Source organism: Crassostrea angulata, chromosome 4, assembly GCF_025612915.1.
Source record: "Crassostrea angulata isolate pt1a10 chromosome 4, ASM2561291v2, whole genome shotgun sequence".
Classification (NCBI taxonomy): Eukaryota; Metazoa; Mollusca; class Bivalvia; order Ostreida; family Ostreidae; genus Magallana; species Magallana angulata.
In genome coordinates, this window is record NC_069114.1 from 27,113,136 (window position 1) to 27,128,854 (window position 15,719).

Consider the following 15,719-nt stretch of genomic DNA (forward strand, 5'->3'; position numbering starts at 1 on the left):
AGAGTGCACTAAAATGTTTTTTTTAACATCATAGCCAATGTTTTAAGAATTAAAATCGATTGCTTATAACGAGCCTCAAACGCAAACTTCTTCCACAATATAAGGTTCATTCCAAACACAATGATTGTTGATAAATCAATATGATACACTTCAATAAAGAATCGTTTTAACTGGGCAAAAGAGTTTACCGTAACAATATTCAGTGAAGCAACCTGGCGTAATACACTTCAACGCCTTGTTGAATTAGACATGTTTATTGCGGAAGAGTTATATGGTTGACAGATACCGGTATTATAGAAAATGTATCGACAATGACTGGTAATACTGTGCACCTTGTTCCGCGCTGCTCTGGATGTAGAGGGCACACACAAATTGATTAATATTACTGCACCAGGATGCGACGTAAATGTTGTCTGTTTCTGTTGTTAGCAAATGTGCTTGTATTTATTGTATTATACATGAACACTCAACTGGGAACAACTTCAATGGTTTTCCAGGAAGATTCAACAAACTTCTTCTTTCGGATGAAAAATATACTGAATGATATGGATGACAGGATTAAAAAGGAAAATTATCCAGGCAGATGTGAAAATGATCTAGAATTACTCATATTAGTTCCAAGTTCGATGTGGAATTTTAAGCATAGAGAGGCCATCAGAAAAACCTGGGGAAACAAAAATAGCTCTGATGCAAAAACACGGTTGTTGTTTTTCACGGGAACATCACTTTCAAATGAAACATTTCAACAAATGTTTAAGGATGAACAAGGACAATTTCAAGATATCGTACAGGTAAATATAACAGAATCTTATGATAGTTTAACTAAAAAGTCGGTAGCGTTCTTAAAATGGGCCCATCTGAACTGTCCCGGTGTTAGATACGTTTTAAAGTCGGACGATGATATGTTTATAAACATTCAAAACCTAGTTAATGTGTTAAGGAAAACTAAACCAAAAAACGCCATTCTAGGGGTGAAAAATTCACACTCAGTCCCGTTTCGGGACAAAGGATCAAAGTGGTATGTCTCCAGGGAACAATATCCAAAGGACAAGTTCCCAATATACATAAGTGGGACAGCCTATGTTATAACTGGGGATATCATATCAACATTATACAATTCAACACTTTACGTGCCTTCATTGTTTATAGAAGATGTGTATTTGAATGGAATATGCCGTGAAAGAATTGGCGCAAAAGCCATTCATCTTTCAGGATTTGATACAGCAAGAAGCAGAGGAAAGATTAATGGACGATCATTTGAGAAACGAATAACAGGACATCATTTTTCTCCAAAGGATATTATACTCATGTGGGATGAACTTAAGACAGTTCAAAACCATCCCGTTCTGTAGATACACAATGATGTAATTCTGCAACCAGAAATCAGATACTTAAACACAGGTATTTTAACATTTAAACGAGATTGCACAAAACGTAAGTGCAGATTATGTATATAAACAAAGTAAGCCCTGGGCATACACTATCATATTTCATACGAAAGTTGATAAACAACAACAAAAAACAAACGTGGTTGAAACAAATCCAATATCTGATAGCTCATAAAAAAGCGATTTCATGGTTATCTCTGCATCTGCAGAGGACAACTTGCCAATCTCAGACAAACAAGGCTGACAATTTTAACATATTCGATCAATGCTTACTCGATGAATGCTTACTTGATGAATCTCTGTAGTCGTGTAATATTTACACAACTGCGCTGAAAAATGTAGTTCTAGTCATAATCAGCAGATACATTACAACACATTTGAGAGTATCGATGTATCATGTAATACGTGTTTGAAAATAAATTTACGTAAAATTAAATTTAAAAAGCACTTTTCCCCAAGAAATTTAAATGTGAAGCATTTCCTACGCTAGCTGCCTCCTCAGTCTTTTTCACGAAAATATAGGTCATTCTTCAATTGACAATTTTTTCACTAATGAATTTTGTGTATATTAAGAAATAAATATATTACTGTCATGATAATAGTTGGTTTGTAATCACATAATCTCCATTAATTATTTATTGTTTATTGTGTATAAGTGTGTTTTTTCTTTTTTTTTGAATGACGGAATGATTAAGCAACACCTACACCGTATTTCTGATCGCACTCGTGTAGACTATGATTAAGGATGAGTACACTGTTTGCTAGTGATGCAAAACTGGTGACAGTATTTCCTACGGACATAAAAGACTATATCCGCCATTTACTTAAGGTTCCTCCACACTCCAACATTCTATTTGATGGATCGATAAAAGAATCTTTTTTGAAATATCATTTCACAAAAAGCAGAGACCAATATCGGCTTTCAATCATGTGCATTTTAATTGAATTTTTTGTTTGTTTTTATCGTCAGTGAACTGAGAACATTTGCTTTGACTGCAAACAGGGTGTTTTAGAGCTTAAAACTTGATCTCAGTTGATGTGTAATAAAATTATAAATAAATATATACCGAAGATGATCTGGTCAAGTTTTTGTTTCTTTGCTTAAGAAAGGTTTCTAAAAATTAAAATTGGCGGGTTTTTTTTTATATCTTTGCAATCCATGGATAAAATCTAAAGACTAACAAATAGCCACATAAAGTACTTATCAAACAATGACATGGTATCATATGGAGTTATTTTTTATTTTAGCCTTTGGTAATTTTTTTGAGTTTTATTTAAAAATCTTAATATACCGCATTTATTTTCGATTTAATCCTGAATCATATTTGAATTTCAGTATTAAATTGCAACAATCTGTTGGAACTTCTATGGATACCAATTGCGCTCCATTGCTAGTAGACCTATCTATTTCTATATTCATATGAAGCAGAATTTATTTAAAGACTCGTACATGAAAACAAAATCACTTGCTGTGACTTTCAACTCGGCATTAAAGTATACCGACTATCTATTGTTAATTAACAATTGTTACTTACGTTCATATCAGAGTTTGGGTCATCTGTTTCATTATTAAGATATTTTACTGAAAAGGGACATTGATAGTAACCTAACAACATAACTTTATGATTAACGTTATGACTTCAATTTTTCTATAGTCATCTTTCTTTACTTAAGTAGCAATATATCTTCAATACCTGCATATGAAGTTTTTGTCTCTCATTTGATTTGATACGCAAAGGCATGTTCTACGTTTGAACATTTTCTAAAACGTGGCAAGCTATTGGCAAGCAAGTTGATAAAAAAAAGATTATCAACATTCTGCTTGAAGTAACCATTTCTTAAGTTTTCTGGTCGATACAATGACATTGTCAGCAAATAGAATCTTTTGCTAAGTCGAATACTGATTGACGTTTTCATACTCATTGTTACTTACTTACTTACTAACTTGAGCCTGTCGTACCGTGAGGTAACATCAATCATCAAACGAACACGGGTCTGGGCTGCTCTGGGAACACTGTTCCGGGTCATATCTAGTGACTGTAGCTCTGCTTCTGCATCCTACCTCAAGGAGTTTCTTGGACGTCCCTTCTTCCTCTTTCACTGGGGGTTCTAGGTAAGGGCCTGTTTGTAATGCTGGATGGTGGTTTTCTATAAGGTGTGTCGTATCCAGCCCCACTTCCGACGTCTTATATGCATCTCCATTGGTTCTTGTCATGCTTTCCACCACAAGTCTTCATTTGAGATCCTTTCAGACAATCTGATGTTGAAAATACAGTTGGTTTAGAAGGTCTGGATCATCTGCAGGGATGTTTGCATAGTGCTTTAGGTCTCTGCTCCATACAGTAGGAAGAACTTAAATGTTGGAGTTAAGGATCTGCAGCTTTGTGGTAATGCGGATGTTCTTAGAAATCCATATGTTTTTAAGCATGGGAAATGCAGTTCTTGCCTTGCCAATTCTCAACTTGATGTCAGAGTCTGTGTCACCAAGTCTGTCTACCACACTCCCAAGGTAAATGAAGAACTCAACTTCTTTGATGGACTTATCATCAACTGAAATTGGTGTCTGGACAGTGGTGATGGATATTCTGCTTCATTCAGGTTGATCGTGAGTCCAATTCGTGCTGATGTAATTGCCAGGCGAGTTGTCTTGTCCTACATCTGATTGTGGTTTTGTAAAAGGAGATCGAAGTCACCAGTAAAGTCTAGGTCAAGGTGTTTCAGGAGTGTCTACTTTATTCCATTACTCCTGCATTATGTGATAGTCTTCAGCATCCAATTAATAACCAGGAGGAAGAGAAATGACCACAGCAAGCATCATTGTCGAAATCCTGTTGTTTTGACTTCGAAACTGTCAGACATCTTGCCAGCATTAGTAACTGCATTTCATGCAGAGGTATGTGTTACGAATTAGGGAAACAAGTTTCTCAGGTACTCCATAGTGCCTCAGTATCTTCCAGAGAGTCTCTTTGTCAACACTGTCAAACGCTTTCTCATAAGGTGACATAAAGTGGGGACTTCCACTCCAATGATTGGTCAATTAATGATGATACACAGGCAAGCTATCTGGTAAGTACACGATCTGTTGCTTCTAAATCGAGCCTGCTGATTACGGAGTTTTGGGTCAACTCCCTTTATTATTCTCTCAAGAAGAATCATGTTGAGAACCTTGCCTTGCATGACAAGAGCTTAATTCCTAGGTAGTTACACTACTTTAAATCTCCTTTCTTTGGCGGCTAGATATATATGCCTATTTTTCATTCATCCGGAATGATCTTTTCTCCCCAGATCTTTTTGAAGAGGTTATGTAGAATGGTAACATATGTTTTAATATCATCTTTGATGGCTTCTGCTGGTATCACATCAGGTCCTGTCACTTTTCCGATCTCTGTCTTTGTTGGTATGTCACAGTTGATCGGGAAGTCAGTATTGGCTGGCTGTATGTCCGGAGGTCTATCAGGTTTCCCTGTCCTGTGCTTCTTAAGCTCGTTTGGCTAGATTGTTAATATGATCACGTTTATATTTCCTGATGCTTTTCTTAACTACATGTACTTTGTCCGTGGCTCTGAAGTTCTCCCGAGCTTTTGCTTTTGCTGCTCTTGTCTGGCTGTGGTTAAATACCACTTTCTTTTCCTTCCTCATATCTAGTTTCTTCAAAGTGTATGCATATACTCTTTGTACTGAGTCTGTCTTCTTCCAAAAACGTCTTCACAAGTGCCACGCTACATCGCACTTATATATTGCCACTGAGTTGCAATGTTGGTATTGGCTTTTTCCAGCTGCGCAGCACTGTTAAGTTTTATTTTGTGGTCGCGCCGACCAGAAAGTACGGGAAATGTTAACCATGTCATAATTCAAACATTAAGTCGTCAACAATGCTTATAAATAATTTCCGATTGTTATGGGTACGAAAACATTCAACTACATTAAAAATTGCCTATGTGTGCAGCTTTGTATTCAGATAAATCTAACAACGATAAATATTAACAACTGACTGATCGCGGTGCACTTGTCGATGTGACGTCATACTGTAAATTTTGACGCATTATTTGTGTAGAGAGAGGCGGATCAATAAATTTTAAACATGGAAATGTATACATTTTGTACATTTTAATGTACACTTTTGTCAAAATGTACATTTTTGTATTTTTTTTGGTATTTTTTGTTGTTGGTATTTTGGTAGTAAAAATACCGGAGTAATTTTCGAAATATTTTTTTCTTCAGAACTACTGCCTGCTATAAAAGTAGAAACCTTTTTGATATGTGTTGGTGATTTTCAGTATAAAATTCAAACATATTTAGGTTAGACTAAAATTACCTAGTGTGAAGAAAGACCATAGCATCACCCTATTCACTATTGACAAAATAGAGACGATGACTGCTGACATCAAGTAAACATACATTGAATTGCTTAAATCATGAACAGTGTGTTGTTTTTTGTTTTAACTTGTTTTAACTAAATTTTTTATTGACAGTGTAGAAAATTATCTCTTCGAATATATACTGAAAATCAGAAATGTCAAACTGTAATCACCATAATAATTTTTTTTTCACAAGTTGATATTGTTTCTTAATTATCCTAAACTAAATTTTTCATTTTTGTAAAAAGGAAAACGTGAACATTTGATTTAGATTGGCAAATACACGTTGATGCTTCTGAAAATGATTTTAAACAAAAAGATGACTTTTTCTCAAAGGACAGACAGGCTGACATTTTTATTTCCTTTATGAGTTTGAGATCAATTCCATCAAACAATTATTTGGTGAAACGTGTTTACAATTAAGGTGCTTAAATTTCAAATATAATATTATCATGAACACTTATGTACAATTTCTGAAATACGGAACACAAACAATGTTCATATATCATAAAATTTTCATTTTGAATCAAATGTTTTGATAAACAAAATGACATTACAACAATGTTTGCATGTCCTATAGCATCACTGTGATGCCTTCTGAAACTGACAGCACAAAGTGTATGTACAACAATCTTACAATAAATAATTTTTGTAGTTACAGTTCTTGAACCTTCTTTTTCATTTTTATAAGATCTAGTAAATAAATAGTGCATGCAGAGAGATATTTTTCATCAAAATCTTGAATCCTACGAGTCGCAAATTTCTGTAAAATTTCAGGGTTTTCCAAATATTTGATAAAATATCTGTACAAAGTTCACATCTATGAAGGACTGCTGCTAATACGACAAATTTTCCGTATTTTGCAGCTCAAGATTGGGTTTTCATAAAAGAGTTCATTTTCTTTTGTCCTTTGGAGAATGAACGCAAAATGGCACTTTCACATTAAAGCTTGTTAATGATTTGTCACCTTCGCGTGCGTAGACGTTTTCGTCTGTGATATCGATAGGCGAACATTGTTTCCGGAGAGGAAGATGCTCTCGGTAGCAGGTTTTCTATGATTGCGTTTGACGTAAAGAATACGGTGAAACAACAAAGGGTTGTATTTTGGACGCATTATATACTACGATATTTAATTGCGTTAACAATATAGATTTTTGTAAGAATTATTGGGTGTCGTCGACGAAAATAACACAAAGAAAGAGTATGACTTGTCCAACTCCTTGTCTCAAGGTTTACTAACTAGACATTTTCCATTCAAAAATAATACAGAGTTCTGAAATGATTCAAGGAGCAAGCTTTTTCCATTTATCCCAATGCAAAAGAGTTTGTAGAATTAACCAGAGGGACCCGCGCTTTTGAAGGCAACATCGTTTTCTAGAAAAGCTACATAAACTTATGCGTCTCTTTCTAGATATTGATGAACAGTTTCAGGTAAAAAAACACAGTCTTTATGCTTCAGCACCCTTGCTATAGATGCTACGGGAACTATATTTCAGGACTGTAGTTCTGCAATCTATGTTGGGTATTCTCTCAGAGTTTTTGCTGGACAAATATGAGTAACGTCACAATAGCTATTATATCTAGCTGGTCCTTATCACCTTTAAAGAGTGTCATGGTGGCTCCTCATTTAAATTGGTGTAGATAACATTTTGCATCGATGATTGCATTAAATAAATTTACGAGATGGGCATGTAACGTATCTCGAGCGATTTTGATGTTTGGTGACAATTTGAATCCTGGAGCTTTTCCATTTTTCATCCATCAGGAACACATTTTCTTGATTTAAAAGTGTGCATTGTAACTCTGAAGCAAATGTTTGGCCTTTTGAAAAAAGGGAGCTGTATGCCATGATAGAAATTCATGACCCTGGATAAAGGATGTTCCTTCCAGAGTGACACTTCTTGAATCAAACTCTGAAAAAAAAATCCATTAGTTCTTAAAACTTTTTCTAATTTTTCTTAGAATTAAGCGATCAATTTTAATTCACAGAAACATTGAGCAAAAAAAAAAACCCAACCCCAATACAAACCTGAATCCACATCGTAAATTAAGGTGGTATGGACCACCTCAGTATTGTGACGCACTATTCATTTAAATAAACAATAAAACCATAAAATTGAGTGCAGGTTTCTAAATATTTTCTTCCCCAAGTTTGTCACCTAGCAGCGTAGTGCAGTGGGTTAGAGGGATCATGGTATGCTGTGAAGGATAATGTTGATTACAGTGAAAATAGAAACGATGTGTTCAATTACTGCTTGTTTTTAAATCCTAAAATTGTTAATAAGAACAAAACACTATTATTGATATATTTCATAAAAGCATGTATCACCCATATCAGAGACATTTTATATGAATTAATGCCAGGATTTTTTGCCCGTATCTTGTATTATAGAACTGATACATGCAAATGATTCAGAAATTAAAGTTAAACGATTATGCAACATTATTATCTGTTATACCAGAAGTTTGGAAAAATATTGGTCAAAATTCTGTTCATAAAAGAAGCATTGCTTCCAAATTTTTCGCTTTGTGTAGAAAATAACAAATATGGGTTTTTTCAGGTACAGTAAAGATTTATTTTTACAAAATGTCAGTACAAAGGTTGTTAAACCCTCCAATATCAAATGAAAACTGGAAAAGAAAATTGCAAATAGATAATACATCTATACTTAATAATAGATGGATTATATTAGGAGGCGTTGGTAAACCTGCAGATGTTGTAGAACTTGATTTAAAAAAATTTCATAATGAGCTTTTTACATATGAAGAAGTGTTAACGATTTGTAAAACAGATTCAATTTTTCATTACGTAAAACAGAATTCGAAGGTTTATTGCATATGTTTGTAAAATGTAAAGAGTTGCAGGAAATAAAGAAAGGTTTTATAATATATCATCTAGAATCGCTATTGAAGGACTGTGAACATATTGTATACAATGTATTAGATATTGATGAAATTTTGATGACGGTTTTGCAAATAAATACTTAGACATTTTATTTATTACGACTTTCATTACATGTGTATAGTACAAGACAACAGAAAAAAAAAATTCAAAAAAGTTTTTGAAGAAAAATCCACTTTTAAAGGAAACAGAAGGTGTACTATTGTTTATTTTTAAAAATTATTATTATATGAAGTGTTGACATGTTGACTGTGATTGTGATGTTTAATGTAATGATTATGATAATTAATAGTTGATCAATAAAAGATAAAAAAGAGAGTTCATTACGAATCTGTAAGTTATGAGTTCGATTCCCGCTTGTTTTAAAAAAAATATATTTTACCTTCCAAAATTTATTTAAAAAGTATTTTTGGTTAAATATTGTAAAATTTGAAAATTCGAAACCGGTGAAAATAACTTAATTATGATGTACTTTAATCAACATCAACATCGACAGATGCATGTCGCATATCAACCTGAAATGGAACACGTGTGGGAGGGTCTGGTGTACAGATCTGTTGGCTTTATTTTGATAGGGGGTATGGACAAATTTTTATATATGAAGGAATTTTATCTACCTATCCCTGTCCCCCACTTTTTTCACCCTGAAACTTTGACGGGTCCTCCATTGTCACATAGGGAAATGTTTAGTAAATGTCTCCATTGTCACATAGGGAAATGTTTAGTAAATGTCCTTTTTCATATCTTTGGTGTTATTAAATGCGAACCATGCAAAACGAGCCATTTTAATTGTAATAATTTTAGTTGTACGAAACAAATTTGCACTTCACAATATGACTCATATTTTTGATTCGATATACCGACAATATAAAAGGAAGATTTGCCTTTTAAAACATGACGTTCAGAAAAAAGAGACGAGTCATTTTGTATTAAGCCTTATAATAGATAAACTAGCTTATTCAGATCAGGAATTCATACTATTAGTAACTGCCTATAAGGGAGAAAAAAGATAACTCATCGCACTCATGTAAAATTCATATTAATATTAAAAGATGCGTTTAACTTTCAATTAATAACAAACCCCCGTCATCAAATCGCACACATGAACACAAATATGTATGTCTAGAGCAGCCCTGTCCTTCGGACTACAATGAATTGTCTAATGATTTTGACACTGTTCACTAATTATATTTTATGCATTTCGCATAAACAAATAATCAAGGCATCTCTTACAGGGCTCGACTTTGCATTGTCCTTCACCCTGATTCTTTCCGATTTAAGGTGTAATATCCCTCTGCTATTAATTTTGCCATATATTTTTTTAAAATATTCATATTGATTTTCATCAAAGTCAATATCAATCGATTCATATGAAACAAAAAATGAAGTGATGAAGCGCTGCTAGATTTTTCAAAAATTGATAATGTGTCTAATCATGATATGAAGAAAACTAGACATAGTGATTAGAAAAAGCAAAATTTTACCATCGCAGCATAAAATTAAAAATCCAAAATGAATATGAAAATAATATATAGTTATATACATTTTCATATCATATTACAAAACATATTAAAGCGCTGCATTTTAGTTCAGAATAGCACTTTGTTGTATAGGTTTGCAACAAAAATTGCTTCAATCTGCAAGAGTTATCTTTCTTTATCATATACTTTTAAAGGTTTTACATACATGTTTTACATACACTGCATGATAAATTGCCACAGTTTCTAAATTTTCAGAAAAAGGTTTTCTGTTTTCAAATTGAATAAGGTAATAGTAAATGGATCCATATATTAAGAAATCCTAAAAATTTAAACCAGAGCATATATTTTGTTGTAACACAACAATAGGATGAAGCGAATAATCTTCCAGTAATTGGTATAATATTAATATAGGGATTTATTGTCTTGAATCAAATGAGATATTGGATTTTTTAATTTTGTTTTCCCATATCTGCTCCCTTAGAATAGAAAAGCCTTATTAAATTTTAAACATTTGAAATGTTATAAGTTTTAAACGATCATAACTAAGTATAGAGTTTGTAATTGTCTTAGTCACATTTTCCCCAATTATAATTCATTCAGCTCCGTGAACGAGCTATAGATAGAGAAATAAAAACATTCCATCCAAATATTCTCTGGCCTAAAACATTAAACATCAACTGTACATGTCCTGAACAAGTACATAAAATTTTGTTATATTTAAAAAAAAGAATTAATCCACCGGGATTGGTAGGGGGAGGAATAGTCATGTAGATACATGTATACTTTATCATTATGATACATTTCTTGTAATATTTTGTAAAAGTTTTCTTTACTTTTTTGCCCCCTGCTTCATAAAGCCCTGGGGTTTAATTCGTTCCGGTCAATTTTTTTTCTATATTTAAATTTAAATAAGTGTATCGCCTTACAACATAAATTAGGACCCAGCACCACCTCCCTTGTTGTTACATGCCTTAATAATTGTGAGTTTACAGAAACAAAGTGATATTATTTTCTACAGAAGTTATATCTCTTATCAGAGGGACAATCCACCTTAACACTCCTGTACCTACAAGCAAGGTAAGTGTGAAGTATGAAACAATTTAGGGTAATGAAATGCACTTGAAATATTATTGTAGGACTGGAGCGTAAAACGCGTTAGATATCCCCACTTGAATAAATGGAGAGTAACGATTTTCAAATGTAGTAAGATTATTCTTTTTTGCTTGTATACTAGTACATTGTTTATTGTATATATTTCAAGATACAAATCTTAAAGCTTGCTATTATTCTGTAAACATGACAAGTACATGTGTCCAAATTAAGTAACACAGTGTTTTATATGCTTAAATCTTGACCGTTTACTGTGCTACATTTAAAATAGATAAAGGCAAAGTGCTTACAACACTTGTCAAATCCCCCGAATCTAGGATATTTAAACGACTTATGTATGACGCTTCTATAAAGAAATCTTACATTTAAATGTTTGCATTAGTACATGTAAATATATGATATTGAACTGCAGCCTCTGATCATTAATTAACACACATTTATACTTAACACAAAAAATATCTGACTGCTAGCGCTATAATTGTTATTTGATGTTATCTATATTGTGCAAAAACATTAAGTATTTCCTAAAAAAATCAATGTTATTTTAAAACTGAAAAAAGAATGTTTTATTTAAAGGAAGATAAAGCGTAGAAATTAAAAAGAGAACGCCCACTATGATTTGAACACCTTCTTAGCTGAAAGGAAATATCTACAATCCTCCATCTTTCACATCGAGCTACAATGACACATATCACTATCTGTGAAAAACTTAAAGTTTGACAATTTTGAATGAAATTCGAATTTTTAATGAAAACCACAAATTTTGATCCATACTGGGTCTATAATCGACTTTATAAAATCAATATTTAATTAAAAAAGGATCAAAAAATTATCCAAAGGATAATTTTTTAGGCCTAATCCTTTTTTTAATTAAATAAAAAGTCGTGTTTCTTATTTTAAAAACCTGTAAATTCCTCGTGTTTACAGCATCAGCATGAAAGTACGAAAGCATAAAAGCATGTTTTATAGAGTAAACAAATGTATACAATCCAAAAATAAATATTTTAGCAAGATTTGAAATATATATATATATATATATATATATATATATATATATATATATATATATATATATATATATATATATATATATATATATAAATCCCTTTTCTCGGTATCGGGGATGAATAAACACAAAGAATAAGTCCAATGCTCAAACAACATTTTTATATAAATATACATACATGTAACGCCTTGTATTCCTCTTTCCTTTCAATACAAATGGGTCTAGATTTCATCATAAAAAGCACAGGAATGTAGAAACCCCTTATCAGTTGAGGTAAGTAATCGCATCGTAGTGGTTTTAATCTCCTTTTACTTCCCATTTTTAGCATATCACACTCTTTCCTATCATCAGTTGCATCCCTTTTTTCTCAGATAGATCAACAAGTTGAGAAAACAATTTCTTAAAGATTGGAGTTTTGTCATGAAAAGGAATGCACTTTTAACTTTATTTCAAGAGGTAATGAATTAATAATTTTGATAGAGGTACTACTGCTTATCCTGACCATGTCAACATAGATATATTAGCATGCAAAAATAACAAAACAAATTTATAAGTATAAAAATCTATATTTAAATCAACAATCGTAACAAAAATAAATATGTTGACAAATTTTTTTTTTTACAATAATAATAATAACAACCGTAAAGAACAGTAGAAAAATAAAGAGTTTAATAAGCGATAATAAAGGAAGAGAGAGAAGGTGTCATCTAGAACAACTCCTTGAGGAACCTAGAACCAATAATCCCGGGGAACCTCAAACAAATCAGTTGGTCCAATTAGTGTGCATACCATAGCACCAGCCTAAAAAAAAGAAGCACAAAGTTACAGACTACAAAACGAACAAAATAATATACAGAATTATAAGCATTATGGTCAAATTTACAGTTTGGTCCGTTTTAAACCATTGCTCTGCTATTCACATGCAAAATATATTGCTGTAAAATGCCTTTTATTAAGCATTAACGATCCCGCTCAATCAACTTTCACGTGCAAAATGAACGGCGACAGATATTTTATTCACCAAACTTTTGTTTTAATTACTCTTCTTAACAATTACGTATATTTTCAAAATTTTAATTCTGGATTTAATATCAGTCAGATATAAGCAGTAAAATCCGTTTGCAAGGAACAAAGATAAATGAAATCTCTGTTATACAGAAGCCACTTATTTTTACAATAATATCGGTTATACAGATTTAAAATTTCAGGTCCCGATGACTTCCCCATGGCTTCTTTATGGCTTCCGAGTTTTAAATTGATCCAATTGATTTTGTTTTATAAATTAATTCTCGAAGCTCATGAATTCGAGTAGTCTATCAACATTTTAAAACCCGCTGTCTTAAGAAGAATTTCAAAATGATTGGTTACCCGTAGATTTGTAGTGGTCAGACAGGCTGATAGACCGAGGTACACACTCGCCCACACCCCGTGGAGCAGCATTTTTCTACACCTGGACAAGTCCCGTCGCCCAAACAGCTCTCTAGACATGCACCGCTACTGACCAAGACTGCTGGACAATCACCGGGTTTCATTTCTGTTAATAGAATAAATTAATTGTCAATGGACAGTACTGAACATTGATGAAACAACATTTTTCTGTCGTATGTAAATTCTTACGAGTGTCAAATGTCATGTAGTGGTGGATTTTAAGATCATGGATTGCTCCGGATGAACGTGCTGCTATCAACGTGGTGATGATGTCGATAAGAGCGATGGATTCCGTGTTGTAATATAGTATTAAATCCACCCGGTTACGCGACCTACGGAAATACATAATTTATTAAACTTCATCATATCAGAGGATCCTGTTAAAAATTAATGACATGAAAAAAATTTGATAATGCGAGAAAGTATACCGGAAGGATTGTATGAAAACGTCAGTAATTCCCGGCTTTAGTCTAAACAACTGCAAAATCTGAAACAAAACAACATGTTGATAAGAGATCATACGATTAGCTCAGGTAGAGTCATCAACCTGTAAACTTGATATTGTAATAGGGGAAGTGGACTGTGTCTTCAACTTGTCTAGAAAAAATACTATTATAAATTATATTTGATCTTACCTGTTTTACTTGCTGTAATTGACTAGCTGAAATCACGATTTACCGGGAATTAAAAATACTGCTCGAAAAGCTCAACCAATACTCACGTTCGTTTTGATTGTACTATACAGAGACTGGTAGTAAAAAGATCGTGAATCCAGTAATGATGTATTCCACGTGTTTTCCTGTAACTCAATCGTAACGGACAGCAGGCTCACTAGAATATTGAACGAGACGAACAACCCGATGTTGCTTATAATAAATAGATATATGTAAGTTTATTTCAACACATCGCTTAGGGAAAAGCGAATCGAAACACTATACGACCACATTTGACAACTGTGTCCAAAAATAATGAAAAACATACCAGTCTCTGGTTGTATTGGTATCGGAACAGTTGTCGGAATTGTTGTTGGATTAGTTGTCAGTGTTGTTGATGGAGTTGTTGTTGTTGGAATGGTTGCCGGTCTTGTAGTTGGTTTTGTTGTCGGGGGATTTGTTGTTCGTGGCGAGGTTATAATCATATCTTGTGTGCCAAAAAATTGATATGCGTTTTTGATGATAAAAATACAAAAAAGACAAGAGGCCAATAGACCTTAACGTTCATCTGCCCTAGAGTCAAAACCTATACTCCAGGGGACTCCAGGGGACATGAAATTTAAAATTTTAGTATAGGACTTCCTGGTAAACATAATTATGAAGTCAGTTTTTCATACAGTTGTGTGAGAATAGAGAAGAGGATTTTAAAACATTATATGCATTAACACTATATTGCCATATTGCCCCCCCCCCATGTCCTGAACCCCTGACCCAGGGGCCATGAATTTCACAATTTAGGTAGAGGAGTTAGTGGACATCATAACCATGTATTCAATTTTTGCCCACACGTTTGGGAGTAAAGAAGATTTTTTAATATTTAATACATTTTTACTATATGGCAATATTAGCCCCACCCTGGAGCCTGAACCCCTGACACAGGGGTCATGAATTTCACAATTTTGGTAGAGGGTTTCATGGACATCATAATCATATATTTAGTTTTTAACAAATATATATGTGTAGAGAAGAAGATTTTTGAAAATTTGGCCTTTTTTTGCATATTTGGCCCCACTTGTGGTGCCCCGGGGGTGGTAGAACCACGAATTTCACAATTTAGATCCCTCTTTCCAAAGAGATACCTCACACCAAAAATGGTAACAATTAGCCTTGTTAACGAATGTAAAAAAAGGTGCAACTTCGATAACATATCACCTAATGATATTATAAAACAACCCATTTGGAATAATGACAATATCAAAATAAAAGGAGAAACATTATTTTTTTAAAAACTGGGTTAACAGTAATATACTTTACTTAAAGACTTAATAGATGATAACGGGAATATAAAAACACTACAAGTGCTTTCCACTATTATTAAGAGAAAGTCTGATTG

At 33.1% G+C, this 15,719-nt stretch overlaps 2 protein-coding genes across 2 annotated transcripts in view; one reads left to right on the forward strand and one right to left on the reverse strand.

The window, feature by feature from the left end:
* Positions 1-310: 310 nt before the first annotated feature.
* Positions 311-2,454, forward strand: LOC128180746 (beta-1,3-galactosyltransferase 1-like). Its single transcript, XM_052848896.1, has one exon. The coding sequence runs from the start codon at positions 396-398 to the stop codon at positions 1,350-1,352; it is 957 nt and encodes a 318-aa protein (XP_052704856.1). The 5' UTR covers positions 311-395; the 3' UTR covers positions 1,353-2,454.
* Positions 2,455-12,889: 10,435 nt separating this feature from the next.
* The window catches only part of LOC128180744 (mucin-5AC-like), a 41,468-nt gene continuing 38,638 nt past the window's right edge, over positions 12,890-15,719 (reverse strand). Inside the window, exons 51-56 of the mRNA XM_052848894.1 lie at positions 14,655-14,813; positions 14,395-14,504; positions 14,102-14,160; positions 13,863-14,005; positions 13,614-13,779; positions 12,890-13,046 (exon numbers count right to left, since the gene is read on the reverse strand). Of these exons, the coding sequence (XP_052704854.1) occupies positions 13,631-13,779; positions 13,863-14,005; positions 14,102-14,160; positions 14,395-14,504; positions 14,655-14,813 (620 nt within the window). The 3' untranslated portion in view covers positions 12,890-13,046; positions 13,614-13,630. The remainder of the gene's footprint in view (positions 13,047-13,613; positions 13,780-13,862; positions 14,006-14,101; positions 14,161-14,394; positions 14,505-14,654; positions 14,814-15,719) is intronic.